Source organism: Canis lupus, chromosome 24, assembly GCF_048164855.1.
Source record: "Canis lupus baileyi chromosome 24, mCanLup2.hap1, whole genome shotgun sequence".
In the NCBI taxonomy this organism is placed as follows: domain Eukaryota; kingdom Metazoa; phylum Chordata; class Mammalia; order Carnivora; family Canidae; genus Canis; species Canis lupus.
Window position 1 is genome coordinate 42573856 of NC_132861.1, and position 18645 is coordinate 42592500.

The window sequence follows — 18645 nt, forward strand, 5'->3', positions numbered from 1 at the left end:
TCAATTGCACTTGGATGGTTTCATTAGATAATTTGCTCATCTACAGATAATGTTTGTGAAAATGGAAAAGGTTTCCAGCAGTGCCATTCCCTAGAGAAAATCTAGTAAACTTAAAGTCACTGGAACTTATCCCCCCCAAAGATCAGGTGTCCTTGTTATTCATTAGCCAGTCCCTGCAGTTTCAAGATTGTATAAGAAAGCAAATGGACCAACTGCTAACTAACAATTAGTCTCCAGTGAAGATCCTTCCCACTTGAGTGTTTTTCTCTGTGCAGTGCATCAACAACTTTTGGTGGTTGTTTTCTGTTGATGATTTCAGAGGTTGTGACTTTTATCTAAATAAAATGCTAATCGATTGAAATAAATTTTGCAAAAGATGCAGGGATTCAGAAAGAAGAATAAAATGATATTGGAGAACTCTTCATCACAAGTCAAACCAACTCCAAATGAGCACCTGGCAGAGTGAGATCAGTTAACAGTGGAAGGAGAGAAAATCAGTGAGGGTGATGATGTGACAGATATTTTCACAAGAGGTTGATCTGAGAATCAAAGAATTAAAGGGAGCATTGGCAAAATGGATGAGGCTGACGAATATAGTACTAACACTGTTTATGATATTGTGACCAAAAGTGCCATGTTAACAATTCTGAAGGGAAAATTATGATCCTCCAATCCAGTCAACACCTAATCTATTATTTATTTATTACACAATTCATGTTATTTTTCAGATAATGATAAAATAAACTAATTTTTAAAAATTCTATAATTTTTAAAGATAAATTTCATTTAAAGATAAATTTCCAGTCAAATACATTAATTGTCTGCACTATTTAATGACATTTATTCTTCTTTGTAGTGAATTTACTTCATGTTCCCTTTTCCAGGTTCCTCTCATCCTCACAGAGAGAAGATGGCATTCAAGTCACTCGGTTTCATTCTGAGTTTCATTCCCTCCTCTCAACGAAGCAAGTAAGTCCTCCCCACTATTTTTCCCCCCTCTCCCAAACAACCATACAAGTCACATATGATCTTCAAGGTTAAAACTTGGATTAGATCTTCATGTTTTTGCCTCCCTGTTTATATATGCCCTCATCCATCCTATGGAAAATATCTTAGACCCAGTGGGAAAACTAAGAAAAATGCCATCATCAATATTTTGTTGATATGCTTTCGCCTTCACAAAGGGTAGTGGTGATCTACAAGGGCTGGTCTGATTAAGTCTGGGATGACAGCTCCTCTGGATAACATGTTCTCTGGATACTGAATCGCCTTCTTGGACACTGTTTTTAATAATGATTCATATGATGCAACTGTAGCTCATTTTGTAAATGACAAGATTCCAATGAAGTCACCACCTTTTTTTCCACCTTTGCAAGAAAAGGAGGCTGATGGTTTAACAGAATGCCAGGTCAGATCACTGACCTGTTGATAATTAGACAGGTGAAGTGTATGTACCTTTTTAATTGCTATTTTGAAGCACTGTTAATTCATTCAGGAAAAAAAAAGTAGAAATTAAAAATCTTCAGGTTATAATGAGTGCATGAGTCAGCAAAGAGCACATTATGTGAGGCCAAGATTTTACATAGAAAAAAATGACTTCAACTGGTCCTTTATTTTTTACCTGAATTTTATTTTTGGTTTAAATTAGTGAGATAAATTCTTTATTTCTCTGCATATATTAAGTGGAAGTACTGACTACTCAAACTATAAATGAATGAATAAATCTATTCATAGGCATAATCTATCAAAAGTTACTTCTTGAATTTTTATGTTCTTACTATTATGTTAAAAACTATAGATTTTTAGGACAAAAAGCAATTGTGTGTATTGCTTTCTTATGTTCTTATTATTATGTTAAAAATTATAGATTTTTAGGACAAAAAGCATTTGGGTGTATTACTTAACTTATGTTAATACTAAAGTATAAAGAAGAAATTATCAATTCTCCTTGTATCTTTGGAAGCAAAATTAAATATTTAAAAATTCCTCTCCTTTTACTTAATGCATTTTAATACCTAAACAAAGCATGCTGAAATATAAAATTACAAACTAAACAGGGTACTTTTAGAAACTAATACTTGATACAAATTCATATCCATTACATATGCACATATTTTTAAAATGTATGTATAACATGTTTAACAAATAAAAAATACATCTCACAAAACCTTAGCATTTTATTTTATTATAAGCTTCTGAAGCAGTTGACTTTAATTTAATATTAATAATGTTAGAGTCATTTTAAAGGAACTGCTTCTAATTTTTCAGATACAACCAGGCTATCATTAAAAGAAGTCTAATTAAATATAAATAGACCATTATTTTATATGAGTTCTAATTTGCCACAGATCAATTTAATTTCTCCAATACATAGGAAAACTATTCTTTTGCATTACTTATAAAGAAAATGATTGATTGTGTGAGTCATCTAATAATGGATATTCCATCTGTTCCACTAAGAATCACAGTGTAACTAAAGGAACAGATATATGCAATAAAATAATAGAACATAAGTTAAAAACTCAGGGATAAGTAAAATAGAAATTATAACAAAAGATCAGTATCATTGTTAAAAACAGCACAGATATTCAGGTAATGAACTCCTACATGGTTGTTATAATTGAACTTCGAATTTGTTTCTGCGATTTCTGGCAGCTGAAGTAAAATGTAGACATGGGCAGTTATAGAGATAGTATCCTTCTAGAGGAAAAGTAAAGAAGGTATTTAGATGTGGGTAACAGACAAGTTCTGCTGCACCAGAAAATACCAAGAGTTTCTATGTTTTAGAGCTTACTGTCAGGATTATTTTAAACAAATCCCATGCAATGGGAAGTACAGGAATCAAGAGGTCAGGGTTTTATTCTTGGCCCTATCTCTAAATATTTGTGTGATTTGAGTAATTCATTTAACTTTTTGTGACTTCAATTTCTTTATCTGTTAAGGAAGGGTGTTGAACAAGATCACTTTTACCAAACTTCCCTGTAGCTCTAATATCCCATGTTTGATGGGTTCCCATTTTTCCAGCACAGAGAGAAAACACTTGATCTTCCAAAAGACATATTTTATATGTAAGTTTCTTACTAGGGAGAAATTGTTTCAAAAAGTTGTTTTTAAAAATTGTTTAGAGAAGTTAGGGGTCATCTATCAATCATGTCCATCAAATAAAAGAACTGATCAGTTGGTTAACCTGAGAAAAGTCACTCAGGAAATGAAAAGAAACTACAGTCAACATGTCCTGGGTTATCTACTTCCTAGTATGTCTCCTTCCATCTGCAATGCCACCTGCCCCCAAGGTGATATGCAAGGAGGACAGGAACTCAGTCTTACTCTAACCCAAAATCTTGAAGGTGTCAGGAGTGAGTGTCTGCTCACTAATTGTTGTTTGGTATCTGACTCTCCAATCTTCCTCTTCTTATGTTGACATGCTACCAGAATCACTATGCAACATTGGAAGCATCTAATGTGGGGTTTGAGATCTAATGTCATTGCCTATCTTGAAAATGATGTGGAGTCAAAATAGCTTTTGAAAATCCCTTAAGAAGTTTATAAACTACAGCATGTTGACTTTTTAAAAAATGTCTCATAACGTTATTTGTGTGTATGTGTATACACTATATAGAAATGCATAATATGTGATAAAAATAAATATAAGCTTACCATGTTGGTTTTTTTTTTTTTAAGATTTTATTTATTTATTCATGAGAGACACAGAGAGAGAGAGAGGCAGAGAGAGAAGCAGGTTCCATGCAGGGAGCCTGATGTGGGACTCAATTCTGAGACTCCAGGACCACGCCTTAGGCCAAAGGCAGGCACTAAACCACTGAGCCATCCAGGGATCCCCTCTTACCATGTCTTTAACAATGAGAAAGAGAGTTGGAGAATGAAAGAATAAAAAAAAGAAAAATGAACATTGAATATGTATGGGTTAAATGTGTTTATGGCATGCTATTATATCACTAAATAGCAGCAGCTTTGTGGGACTATGAAATGGGGAAAGTGTGAATTTATGTCAGGATGAATGTGATTCCCAGTTCACATTCCAGTCCTCAGGAGGAGACACCTACAGACCACAGTATCCATTGTTATTACCTGGAGCTGGTGCATAGGGCCTGCTTCCTGACTGCTTCAACTGATTAAGGTGAGTTCCGTCTCTCCCTTTCTCCAACCCCATCTTCATATCCCTGCATGTTAGTGATGAAGATCTTTGGAAATTTCAGAGCAAAAAGAGAATTCTGTGAGATCAGGCACATTGGGCTAGGTTTTACTGCAGTTTCAAGCTCCAAAATGCCAGAGAATTAAAATCATGAAGGTCTGTGTCCTGCTCATATCATGTGTCCATCATGGATTGGCTGAGAGCTCTGCTTCAGGTTGTACTCATTCTAAGACTCAGGCTGATGGAGCAACCACTATTTGAAATCTGTTCTTCACTATGTAAGAAAGAGGAGAAATAAAGCAAATCATACATGTCCTCTTTAGTACTTCCACTTAGAAGAGACAAATGTCCCTTCTACACACTTTGCATTGGCCCAAGCAAGTCATATGGCCACACCTTGTACCAAAGAGATGAACAAGTTCGATCCTACCCTATCCTTAGGAACACAGTTAGAAATATTTGCTGAATATCATTAATGCCCATTACAACAAATAGATGTGCCAAAGAGTGAATTCTGTAAGGTCTCCAGGTCCACTCTTAACTGGTCTTATGTTCTTTTTTTTTTTTTTTTTTTTAAGATTTATTTATTTGAAAGAGAGAGAGAAAGAGAGCATGAGCAGGGGGAGGGGTATATGGAGAATGAGAAAGAGAGAAAGAATCTCAAGTAGACTCCCTGCTAAGCATGGAGCCCAACATGGGACTTGATCTAACACCCTGAGATTATGAACTGAGCCTAAGAGTTGAGCACTAAACCAACTGAGCAACCCAGACACCCCCAATCTTATGTTCTTAAATAAACTTCAGGAGCTGGGTCATTATGTCAGCTCAGCTACAGTGAATAACTCACATATCACAGTGGAGAAACAAATCATTCTGTCAATTTTCCCCTTTATTTAAGAACAAGGAGAAAGAGAGAAAAAGAGAGAGAGAAGGTACTCCTTGTAGAATCTCAAGTGCCATTTCAGAGCCAGCATGATGAATTTTTTAGTTAAATTACTGCCTGTGGCAGACAGGGTAAAGGGCCCCCAAAGATATCCATTTTCAAATCCCCAAACCTGTGCATATGTTGGTATATGGCAAAGCAGAGTCAATTTCAAGATGGAATTAAGCTGATGGAATCAGCTGACCTTGATGTTGGGAGATTATCCTGGATAATCTGGATGGGTCCAATGTAATCACGAGAATTTTTAAAAATACGAAAGGGAGGCATAAAAAGAGGTCAGAAAAAAATTTAAAAATAATAAATAAATAAATAAATAAATAAATAAATAAATAAATAAATAAATAAAAGAGGTCAGAAGTCAGAAGGATGTGATGTAAGAAGAACTCAAGCCACCATTGCTGGCTTTGAAGATGGAGGAAAGGCATCACCAAGCAAATGCTTTCTGTGTAAGTTGGAAAAGGTAAGGAAACAGATTCCTCCATATAACCTCCAGAAATGGACACAGACCTGCCAAGACCTTGATTTTATTCCAGTGAGACCCATGGTAGACTTCCAACATAGAGGATTGTAAGATAGTAAATTTGTGTTGATCTAAGTCACTAATTTTGTAGCAATTTGTTATAGCAAAATAGAAAACTAATATAATACCTTTATGTTTTTTTAAAACTAACTTATACTTCTAAAATCATGGCTACTCTAAGAGGTTCTGTTAACTATTTCAATAATTTGGTCATGTAATTTTAATTTTAATTTTAATTTTAAATTAAAGGAATAAATTTTAATTTTAAATTAAAGGAATAAAAAGCACACTGGTCTGCATATTATTTTTTTAGAGAGAAATTCTCTCAAATCATAGGTCCAAATATGTCACCTCTTCCATTTCATTCAGAGTGTGGCTTGATATGCAAGTAGAGCTTCCAGTGCCTGGATTCCAAGATCTCTTTCAGAACAGACACAAACATTTTCATTCATGTGCTTGATTCCATGTGCTGGGTTTCCTCTGTTTTCCTGTTGTGTCAAAAATCTCTTACAGCATCTGTCTTCATAGTTGCTGCTAATTTAGAGGCCATAGTTTGAGAAAGATTGAATCAAAATATTTAGAAAAAAAAATGGCATGTTGAAATTATATACTAAACTCATCAAGGACAAGAACCATTTCTTACTCATCATTATACATGTTTCAGTAACTTTGTTAGAAGAGTTCAAGAATATCTTGGAGGCTAAGAGTGGGAATGTGCATGTATTAAGAAATAGAAAAGGACAGTGATGTATTTTAACAACATTCAAACATTGCAATTTAAAAAGCAGGTTCAAGTTCTGACTCTGTTACTTACTAGTTGAGTGATTTGGGCAGGTCATTTAACCTTACTAAGCCTAAATTTCTTTATCTTTAAAATAGGAATAAAATAATTTCACTGACTTCCAGTTTCCACTCAGGGAAGCTATATTACCCTATAGAAGATATCAGGCTTTTAATAAAAAATTATAAGTCATGTGAAAAGGCAAGGAGGAAAAAAAAAAAACACTTCTAAGGGACAAAACAAGCAACTGGACCAGACTTGATTGTGTCATAGATGTTCAAACTATCTGGCAAAGAATTCAAAATAATGATTATTAGTTTAGTGACTCTGATGGAAAAGGTACACTACATGCATGCTTACATGGGTAATTTCTGTAGAGAGGTGAAACTATAAGAAAAAACAGGAAATGTTAGAAATGCAAAGCACTATAATGGAATGAAGAATGCCTCTAATAAATTCTTCAGTAGAATCAACTCAGCTGAGGAAAGAATCAATGAACTTGAAGTATGCCAATACAAATTAATTAAATTGAAACAAAAAGAGAAAAAATTAAAATAAAAAACCCTAAATAATTAACCAAACAAAACCATAAGAGAGTATCCAGGAGCTATATTCTGATATAGGCACAATTGGAATTCTAGAAGGAAAAGAGAGAATGAGAACAGAGTAGGAAACATATTAAGAGATCATGGATTAGTTTTTTTCAGAATTAATAACAGACACTAAACCACAGATCCAAGAAGCTCAGAGAACACTGTATAGGATAAATACAACACACACACACACACACACACACACACACACCTTGGCATATCATATTTAAATTGCTCTAAATAAAAGATAAAAAGAAAATTTTGAAGATAAGCAGGGAAAAAGGAAATGTAACATAGAAAGGAGCAAAAATAATAATGAAACCCATTTCCTAGCACAAACCTTCAAAGCCAAAAGACAATGGAGTGACAACTTTAAAACAATGGGGAAAAATATCTTGCAAATCCAGAAAGCTAGAGTAAAAAAAAAATATATGATTCAAAAAGTACAGGAAAAATAGACTTTCTCAGGCAAACAAAAGCTGAGAAAATTCATTGCCAGCAGACATTCCTTATAGGAAATGTTAAAAGAAATTTTTTGGACAGATGGAATATAATATTAGACAGAAGCTTAGCTCTACACAGATCAAGTGTCAGAAATGAATATATGAGGGTAAAATAAAATTTATTTTTTTTCTTAATACTATATTGCTCTAAGAAATACCTGACTTTATAAAGCAAACATATTAGCAATAAATAGTGTTTATAGAATACACAAAAACAAAATATATGATAATAGCACAAAAGAGAAGAGAATTTGGATATATACCTGCAGGAAACTTACATTGTGGGGGTGGGGGGAGGCACTGGGATGGCTCAGTTGGTTAATCAGCTGCCTGTGGCTCAGGTCATGAATCCAGGGTTCTGGGATCAAGCCTTGCATCCAGCTCCCTGCTCATCAGGGAACCTGCTTCTCTTTCTCCTACTCCCCCTGCTTGTGCCCTCTTTCTCTTTGTCAAATAGATAAATAATATCTTAAAAAGGGGGGGGGGGGCTTACACTGGGTATGAAGTGGCATATTATAATCTGAAGGTAAATACTGAATAATAATGATATATATATATATATATATATATATATATATATAAATTCTTCTTCAAAAAGATTTATTTATTTATTTTAGAGAGAGAGAGCATACATGCATAGGGAGGGGAAGAATAGAAGAAGAGAGAGTCCAAGCAGACTTCATGCTGAGCACATAGCCCAATGTGGGGCTAAATCCCATGACCTTGAGATCATGGTTTGAGTAGAAATCAAGAGTCCAATACTTAACCAACTAAGCCACCCAAGCACCCCTATAAATTCTAAACCATAAGGCAATCATACATTTTTGAAAGAAATATAGAATAGAATCATTAAAAAGTTATCAACCCAAAGGAAGGCAGAAAAGAGGAAAAAAGGAACAAATGACAGATAAAGCATAGAGAATAGCTAGTTAGTTGGTAAATTTTAATCCAAACTATCTAGAATCATGATAAATGTGAGTCGCCTAAATATATCAATGAAGAGAGATTGTCAGATAGGATTTTTAAACAGTAAAATGCAGTAGCCCATTTGTAAGAAACAACTTTCAAAATGAAAATTTAGGTTAGGAGCAAAAGGATGGAAAAAGGTAAGCCAAGAGAAAGCTGGAGCAGCCACACCAGTGTCAGCTAAAGTGTGCTTTGTGTCTGAGTTATGTGGGCTATTCACCAGCATTGATTTTTAAAAATCCATCATGAAACAGTTGTATTTAGAAGAGTCTATTAAGTATGATAAACAGCAATAGATGAAGGTTCATGATCCTTGTATTTCACACATACCATCTCAATTCTTATAATGTTTGCCCCAATGTGGATAACCAATAACTACTAAGTAGGAGAACCAGGATCTTAATCACTGTCCTGTGTTCTTAAAAAACAAAAACAAACAAACAAACAAAAAACAAAAACAACAACAACAACAACAAACCCACAAGATTTTATTATGCCTTCTATGAGCATTATGCTGCTTTCCCCCTTGGGAGACATTTAAAAAAAGCCAACTCATTCTCTAAGCTGTGCTTTCTTTTGGATGGCGAGTGCTGCTTCAGTTCTCTTCTTTTTAAAAAAGATTTTATTTATTTATTTAAGAGAGAGAGAGAGCGAGAGCACAAGTGGGGTGAGAGGCAGAGGGAGAAGGAGACTTCCTGCTGAGCAGGGAGCCTGATGTGGGGCTCGATCCCAGGACCCTGGGATCACGACCTGAGCCGAAGGCAGACACTTAACTTACTGAGCCACCCAGGTGCCCACTTCAGTTCTTTTAAATGCCTTAACTTCATCTCTCTTTCAGGAGAATGAGACGACGTTCATCCTCATATCATGCCCAACTGAGAGTCACTGCTACAATAAAGTCTGCAGCACTACAGGTTAGAAGTAAAAGGGACTTAAAAAAGCAGAACATTCAGGATATAAGTCATGACATCCAGGAGAAGACACAGGAGTCACAGGTCAAGCACACTGCCCAGGCAGTCGCAGCCAACAACTTCAGAACAGGACTAAACACCAGATCTCCTGCCATCAAATACATCACTATTTCTTCTTTCTCTCTTTACAAGTCTCTGTAGCTGTTACTCTCATGCAAAGAATAAAATACCATGAAAATGAATAGTATCAGACAAAGGCAACCCCTTGTGAACGAGACAAGCTCTAATATAATAGTTCATTTAAAAATCGATGATTTAGGGCAGCCCAGGTGGCTCAGCGGTTTAGCGCTGCCTTCAGCCCAGGGTGTGATCCTGGGGTCCTGGGATCCAGTCCCGCGTCCGGCTCCCTGCATGGAGCCTGCTCCTCCCTCTGCCTGTGTCTCTGCCTCTCTCTGTGTGTCTCTCATGAATCAATCAATCAATCAATGAATCTTAAAAACATTGATGATTTTGAATCAGATACATATTTTACTAAAGGGACCACATGGATAGAGATCTGATTGCCTTCAGAGTTTCCATCTCTTCTCCAGATCCTGTTACCCTGCAGCAATGTGGCTCTCAGGGTCCTTGGCACCAGGATTGACTAATTCTCCGTTTCTTTCTCTATAGTAGGAAACAGCACCTCTTGGGCCGTATTTCCTTGTGAATTATGAGTTGGAGAATATGGTCATGTCAGCACTGCTCTTGAAGGGAGCATGGTTGTCACGATAGAAAACACCCTTCAGTTTACACTTAAGACAGTCTGTTATTTGTCTCTGTTCCTCAATTTGTTAAGAGTGATAGATTAATCTTTTCTGAGAGTTTCAGATAAATAGGACACAGAAATGTAATGGACTCTTGAATTTTTCCTTTTGTATGAATTTGAAAACATAACCTTTAAATAAAAACTTGTTGACAGAAGATCATAGTCTAGTTTACAGTATAAGCTGGTTTGCTTCTTAAAAAAAAAAAAGGAAATCCTGTTGTGTGTTTTTTTTTTTTCCCTAGAACTAGCATTTTTAGAGGAAAAACCTTGAGATTTTGGTGGGTTTTAGTGAAATGTTGCTAGGGTAACCTTAGGTTGGATTAAAATAATCTCACAGGAAACCTAAATCAAAGTACCCTATTTTTTCCAAGGGTTCATCTTTGATAATTTTCTCATTCAAAGTGCCCGATAAAAACATTACTGAAATAGAAATCCAGTAAGCAAAACAAAAATAACAAAGTGATACAGTATAAAAAGTACAAGTGATTCAGGAAATGAGATGGCCCCTTTCTTAAACTTCAAATTCAAACCTTAGTTATGGTCAAGGTGACAAATTATTTCTGTCTACAAAAATGATATTTTCAGTATTGGTTGGCTTTAACAGATGATCTTGCTTTTAGGCTGCCCCCATGTGTCCTAATGATATCAGTGTTTGTTCAAACTTCCCCTATTTGAAAGTATGGATTTTCCGTCAATACAGGAAAGAGAACCTCACCAGAAGCCAGAAGAACTCTGTGGTTGACCCAGCTCTGCTACAGACTATTGCGTGGTTTTCTAAATCTAACCATTTTCCTCATTTTATTTCTTTTTCCTTCAAATTTTTTAACTAAAAAGTGGAGATAATTATATCTGTAATATTAACTCACAGGGATGTGAAGATCACAAAAGTTAATGTATAGGTTAATACTTCATAAAATATAAGCCTTATTTTACACACACTAGTGATCAATATAATTGACACTGATCTTCACTCTGTCAGGGGTAGCTTCTATATTACAGTGCAATGCACTACAGCCACGGAACACACTGGGTGAGAGTCCTTGGATTTTCTCTTATTTTCACAATATCTAGTTTTGTACCTTAGCAAATCAAATAAACTTTTTTGTAAAGTAGATGACTAAAGAATCTAAAATTTTTCCCCTTTTTTATTTATTTTCTTTTCTTGAACTAGACTACTAGTCGGGACACACTTGGCTTCTGGATTTATAATACAACTAACATGGGAACATTTCATCTTTCCATAGGTCAGCCCCATTACTGGAGACACCTTCCAACATTAATAACAGTCATTTAAAGAACTCTGTAACATCATCCAAATAGCTTTTGTACATTTAAAAATGAAAATATTAACAACTAATTGGAGGTTTCACGGAAGTAAAGAAATATAGTATAACAAGTCAAAGCATAAACAATTCTTTTTTTAAAAAAAAACATGGTTTAAAGTATCTAAAGTGTATGAATCAAAAACAATTTTAAGACTGTTACAGAACATTGCTTGAACAAAATTTAATTTGTATTTTTGATTCCCTGAAAAATTTAAGAAACTGTATGTAAAAGCCAACACATGCAAAAATTCTGTGATTACCTCAGTGTATTACTAAATCATTTTGTTCTTCCTACCCAAGTGCTAAACAGAATGTCTTTGATTGCTTTATAATTCTTAAGAGAAACAGTGATTTATAATCACCCACTTAATTACATTAGATACCGAAAATATTTCAGATTTAAACAGCACACATATTGATTGACAACAACTTGATTTTTTTCCTGATCATTGCCATTTTCTTGAAAAAAAAAAAAACCTGTGAAGAGTTTCCAGTCATCAATTCCTTAAATTCAAACTTTTGTGGACAAGTAGTGTGGCTAATATAATATTTCCAGACACTGCTTGGTAATTCTAGTTTACTTTTTGCATATCAATACCTATGGTCTCCAATTAAATATTATGTTTCCTGTATTCAATGAAATAGAGGATCAAGTTAGCTATTCTATTAGAGTGAACTGAATATGTTTTATATGAGTAAAGATGCTAACAAAATAGCTGAATTACTACACCGATTCGTGGAGATGTGACATGATGTCTGGTGAATAAACAATAATATTTGAATAATTCAACGTGTAATTTGCGGCAGCTGATATTAAACCTATATTAATATTTTGTAGGATGCTACATGACACAGAGCAATACCATCGCAACTGGTTTGCTCTTTGTAAAATCATTTTTACAGTAGTGCCATAGAAATAATTTTAAGGAATTACTGGCATCATGAACTTTAATATTTTAGAAAAGGTCCCAGCTTTTGAATAGGAATATAGTCCCCATTCAGGCACATCACTATTGATCTGCAAACCTGTGTGCAAGGCCAGAGATCTCTCATCAAAAGTGTCTCTAGGGGAATGTTGGAATCACAGTTGCCGTTTCAATTCTAGGCAGTAGAATAGGGGGCGTGGAAAGTGAAGTCCTAGGGGGCTTCATGCTTTCAAGGTGCCTCACACTTTTACCTAAAAATCAGTGGAGATATATATATTTTAAGTTTAACAACAAAACAAAACAAAACCTTCCTGGGGCTCTTGTCCTTTTCATGCATTAGGGCAGAATGGAAAGACTTCGTGGTCGCTTGACCGTGTTTGGCCACAAGGCTAGAGGTTTTCCCCTTGACAGCAGCTTCAGGCCAGGCCTTGAAACCAACGCAGGCCTTTTCAGAGCCTTTTGCTACCCCCACCGAGAAGGGATGCTTAAAGAGGAAATTGCCTGTGAAGCTGGGAAAGCTCTTTCATTACAGAATATAAATGCTTCAGGTCTCTAGATGGCAGCCTTCAACGCGCTTGAAAAGCTGTTTCGTCCTCCTGGGCCACCCCCACTCCACTCTCACCCCCATCCTGGCTCCTTGGCTCTATAGTATCAGCTCCATGTGTGCCCTCGCCCCGGGATGTTGGGTTTCGCTGCTCTCCAAGAACGCGAGCTGAAAAATGTCTATTCCTGGGCGCGATGATCTCGGCGGGAAGCTGCCTAGATCGGTGCCTGGGGACAGGGGACAGGGGACAGGGGACTGGGGGCAAGGGAGGGCGACAGGAGGAGCACCACGAAGCCCCTCGCCTGTGTGTGTGTGTGGGGGTGATGTGCGGGCCGCCCTGGGGTGTCCGCCGGCCCTCTGCGGGGACGCTCCGCACAAAAGCCACCTGCCCAGCTGGGGGGGGGGGGGGGGCACAACCGGCGCTACAACCACCTCGACTTCCCCCTAACGGTGTATGGGGGCTGAAATATAAAAAAAAATCTCAGTGTCTCCAATTTGCAAAGGACTCGAGTGTGAAAGGGCGCGGAATCGGGGCACAGGGGGAGACGGGAAGGGACGCACACCCGGGGCAACACGCGGCTCCCGACCCTCCCCGAGCGGGGACCCCAGGCTGGGGTGCAGGCACGGGGCGCGCTCGGCCAGCCCAGACCGGCCCAGGATGTGGGGGCGCTTGAGGCGGGTGGGGCTGCAGCGGAGCGGGTCCCGCTGTCCCCTGCCTCGGCGGGGCGCCGCCTCCGTGTCGTCGGGGGTTAGGGACGCTGCCCCCCACCTGCGCACCCACTAGTCACCCCGGCACCCGCGGGGGCTCGCCCGGATCGCAATGCACCGGGACGGGGGTACTTTGCCCTAGTCTTGCTCTCCCCCATTCTCACCCCTACCTTGGAGCGGGTCTCTCCAAAGGGCGCGAACCCCGTGCAGGCTGCGTCCGCGGAAAGTGCGGCTGCGGGCTCCGATCCCAGCCCCAGCCCCAGCCCCAGCCCCAGCCCCGGAGGCTGCCCGAGCTGGCCCCGCGCCCCGAGCTGCCCCGAGGCGCCCCGGGGTGCAGGCCGCGCCCCGCGGGGCAGGGGACCCGGGCCACCCTCGCGCACACCCTGCGCCCACCCCGCGGGCCCGTTCGGGGGGCGACCCGAGGCCCAAGGCGGAGTTTAGGGCCCCCGCGTGGGGCACGGGGCAGCGCGCTCACCTGGGCACGGAGAGCCGGGAGTTGCCATCCATCGTCGGCGGGCGCAGGACCAAGTCCCAGGCGCCGGGAGCCGGGCCCGGAGCGCACGGGCGGGCGCGCGCGGGGACAGAGGCGCGCAGGCGGGGGCCGCGGTCCGGGACTCGCTCCGCCCCGGCCGGGAAGCGCCGCGCCCGCCGGCAGGGCCCCTCCGGGTCGCGCCCTCCGGGGCGGCGTTGCACCCCGGCCCGGCTCCGTCCTTCTGCACCGAAGCCCCGGGCCAGGCTCCCTCTGCGCTCTCCCCGCCTCTCCGCGAGCCCAGCAGGGGGGACTCGGACCGCAGGGCTGTCGCCCCGCCCCGCCCCGCCGTCGCGTCTCCTCCCCCCTACCTCTGGGGTGCAGCAGGTCTCAGCCCGCAAGTTGTTCCCCCACTTTCCCACATTCGCGCTCTGCTGGCAATGCCCACATCCCCCACTGGTCGCGCACCAGCCCTTCGGCTGCTCCTCTGGATTTGATGTTATTTTTGTTACCTTCTGCAATGTAATGGCTGAGAACTCGGAGCAATGCCGTGCTCCCCTTGCTCTTCGCCTTTTACGTGGACTCCCTTTCCTGGGTTTGGTTCTCACAATTCATCTAACTCATTTTGCTTAATTGTGACTCACTCATTCCTAGCCTGGTAGAGAGGCTGTGCGCACACAGAGATCTCAAAACCCATGACAGTGGCCATCCATCAGGGGCCAGCCCCTGGAAGGAAGAAGTGTCACAGAAAATTCCCAAGTGCCTGCTTCGGTATCTCCTTGAGTAAAAATGACATTTGTTTTAAGGAGAAAGACGTTGGGGGTAGCAAATGACTGTTAAGAGGGTACTGTTGACTCTGGTCCTTTTTCATTACATGAAATATATATGTATATATATTTGAGAAAAGCATAGAACTTCCATAAACGGGAAGGAGGAGTATGTGTATTTTGCCCTATTTCTCCTGGTAAGTGCAAGTAAAAACTGGAGATTAAAAACAAATATAAGAAGACAAAAAGGCAAGCAGGAGAAGACAGGCAAGGTAGGGACCTTGAGACACAAGGATTGACATTGTTGTGACTTCAGGGTTTTCTTTATGCCTCACATATCCCAGCCTGGGGATGGGGTGGGGGGGGGGGTGGGAGAGATGCAAACCAGCCTTGGGATATGTGAGACATAACTGGTGAACTGGAAATGTCAGTGGGTGCAGAGAGAAAAACCCTCCTCTTTCTACTATAAGACCAGAAAAAAAGACAGTCTAGCAAGACAGAAAATTTACAGACAGCAATGGCTATGCTCTAGCAGAACACCAAAGAAAAAAGTCCTCTGGTTCCACCTTACTTACTCTGTCAAAGGACAAGTGGGAGACCCAGACTATACTATTTCTAGTCTCTAATGAAGCACTCCAATCCCCCAGCCCAGCAGTGTTAGAGAAGGCTGAGTAAGGATCCAGGCGTCTACATCCATCCCTTCCCACCTTGGTGTCAGTGAAGCCTGTGTGTTCACACAGCACAGCAGCAATGAGGCCACCACCTTCCATTCTGTACTAGGGGAGAGTAAAAGGAGGCAGAGTGGAGAGCCAGAAGTTTCGCCACGGCACAGAAGTAATGAAGCCATTTGGGAAGCAATAACTAGGTATTTCTAGCAGTCTAGTGAAGGAAGGTCAGGGCTTGTGAGAAGCCTAAAGCCTCATCCATACCTTCCATCAAGGAGGAGACCCCTCTCCCTCAGGTGTCAAAGAAAGTCAAGAGGGGAACCTAGACTTCTTTCCCCATCTAGCAGAAATGAGGCCACACCACCTTCCCACCCAGCCCCCTTTGCCCTACAAGAACAACAACAAGAGAACCTAATGAAAACAAATCTTTAAGTGGGATTCAGAGTCTCCTAACATAATATCCAAAATGCACAGGTTTGGGGGCACCTGCGTGGCTCAGTCAGTTGGGTGTCTGCCTTCGGCTCAAGTCATAAGCTTGGGGTACTGGGACTAGCCCCACATCAGGCTCCCCACTGAGCCTCTCCCTCTGCCACTCTCCCTGCTTGTGCTCTCTCTTAAATAAATAATAAATAAATAAATAAATAAATAAATAAATAAATAAATAAAATCTTTAAAACAAAACAAAGCAAAACAAAATGCACAGATTTTAGTAGAAAATTATTCATCATACTAAGAATCAGGAAGATTTCAAACCGAATGAAAAAAAATCAATAGATGCCAACACTGAGATGACAGAGATGCTGCAATTAACTGACAAATAATTTAAAATATCCAAATAAAAGTGCTTCAGTGAGCAACTACAAACACATGTGAGACAAATGAAAAAATAGACAGCCAAAAAGAATCTTAGCAAGCAAATAGATAGCCAAAAAGAATCTTAGCAAGCAAATACATAAAGGAAAACCAAATGGAAATATTAAAACCTAAAAATATAATAGTCAAAATAAAACACTAATGGGATGATTTCACAGCACAGTGAAGTACGTAGAGGAGAGAAATTAGTGAACTAAAGATAAAACAAATATAAATTATCTAATTTGAACAAAAGTCAGAAAGCAGACTTAAAAAAAAAAAAAAAAAAAAAAGAACAGAGCCACTGGAATGAATGAAGAAAAACAGCTGAAAAATCCCTATAGTTAGCAAGAGATATAAAGTTGTATGTTCATGAAGCTGAGGAAAATCCAAACATGATAAACATAAAGAAATCCACCCAAAGGTACAGTTCAAACTTCTGAAAATTAAAAACAAAGACAAAATACTGAAAGCAGTCATAGAGAAATATCACTTTACCCACAGAGGAAAACAATTCAAATTTCTTATCAGAAACCATGGAGGCCAGAAGTTAGTGACACAGCATTTTTCAAATACTGAGGAAAAGAACTGTCAACACAATATCCATTATCCAGTGAAAATATTTTTCAGGAATTATGATGAAATCAGAGCGTTCTCAGATGAATGAAAACTAAGATAATTTGTCACCACCAATAGACCTACCCTGAAAGAAGGGCTGAAAGGGGTTTCTAAATGGCAGGGACATTTTAAGGATGGAATCTTAGAACACCAGGAAGGAAGAACACCATAAGTAGTAATATGATAAATACAAAAGGATTTCTTTCTCCTCTTGAATTTTCCAAATTATATTTGACAGGTAAAGCAAAAATTATAAACTTTTTCAGATGTGCTTCTTTTTTTTAAGGATTTATATTTATTTGAGAGAGAGAGAGAGGTGGGGTGCGCAAGTGGGGCGAGGGACAGAGAGAGAGAGAGAATCTCTAGTAGACTCCTCACTTGAGGCTCCATCCCGCAACCCTGAAATCATGACCTGAGCCAAAATCAGGAGTCCGATGTTTAACCCACAAGCCACCCAGATGCCTATCAGATGTGCTTCTAAATGTAGAGAAAACATTGCAGACAATTATATTATAAAGGAGGGAAGATAAAGGGACACATGAGATCTTAGATTTCTACATTTTACTCAAACTAGAAAATTGACAACACAGGAGACTATGATTATTATGTATATACCATGCAATACATACAGAAATCATTAAGAAAAGCTGTATAAACATGCTCAAAACATTATGTATGAATAAAATTAAAATAATAAGATGTTAAGTAACCATAGGAAGGCAGGCAAAAGAAATCAGAAGAAAGATAAAACAAACAAAGAACCATAATGTCAATTTTAAGCCCTAGTATATTGATGATAACATTAACTATAAATGGTCTAAACACAACAATTAAAAGAGAAATTGGCAGAGTAGATTAAAAACTCAGCCAATTACATGCTGTCTACAAGGAATTAAAATATAACTATATAAGAAGTTTGAAAGTAAAAATGTGGAAAAAGATATATCATGCAAATATTATTCAAGAGAAAATGTTAGTGACTATATTAGCATTAGATACCATAGACATCAGAGCAAAGAAAATTGCTAGAGACAGAGAGGGAGATTATATAGTGGTAAAAAGGTCAACTTACTAGAAGGCATAGCAACACTAAATACATACATATCGAACAACAGAGCTGCAAAACATGTGAAGCAACAAACTAAAAAAAAAAAAAGAATGGAGAAATAGGCAAATCCACAATTATAGTTGCAAGCTTCAACCACTCTTTCCTTTTTTTTTTTTTAAAGGTTTTATTTATTTATTCATGAGAGACACATAGAGAGAGAAGAGAGACACAGGCAGAGGGAGAAGCAGGCTCCATGCAGGGAGCCTGATGCGGGACTCGATCATGGGACCCCGGGATCACAACCTGAGCCAAAGGCAGATGCTCAACCACTGAGCCACCCAGGTGTTCCAACAACCACTCTTTCTTAACAAGTGATAAAGTAGACAGAAAATCATCAAGTTTATAGAAGGATCTTTGGCATCATAAACCAATAGGATCTAATGGAACTTATAGAATATTGTACCTAAAAATAGCAGAATACACACTTTTTAAGAATCTATGGAACACATGACAAGATAGACTATAGCCTGAAGCACAAAGCAAAACTC

At 39.1% G+C, this 18645-nt stretch overlaps 1 protein-coding gene and 1 long non-coding RNA gene across 3 annotated transcripts in view; one reads left to right on the top strand and one right to left on the bottom strand.

Moving 5' to 3' along the window:
- Positions 1 to 14204, bottom strand: part of SPHKAP (SPHK1 interactor, AKAP domain containing) — a 169551-nt gene extending 155347 nt beyond the window's left edge. Inside the window, exon 1 of one of the 2 annotated variants that reach the window (XM_072796546.1) lies at positions 14154 to 14204. In XM_072796546.1, the coding sequence (XP_072652647.1) occupies positions 14154 to 14181 (28 nt within the window). In that variant the 5' untranslated portion in view covers positions 14182 to 14204. The remainder of the gene's footprint in view (positions 1 to 14153) is intronic. The other variant, XM_072796547.1, reaches the window with a different exon arrangement.
- Positions 882 to 9930, top strand: LOC140616511 (uncharacterized). Its single transcript, XR_012016983.1, has 3 exons — positions 882 to 969; positions 4044 to 4138; positions 9298 to 9930. It is a non-coding gene; the product is annotated as an uncharacterized lncRNA (long non-coding RNA).
- Positions 14205 to 18645: the final 4441 nt, after the last annotated feature.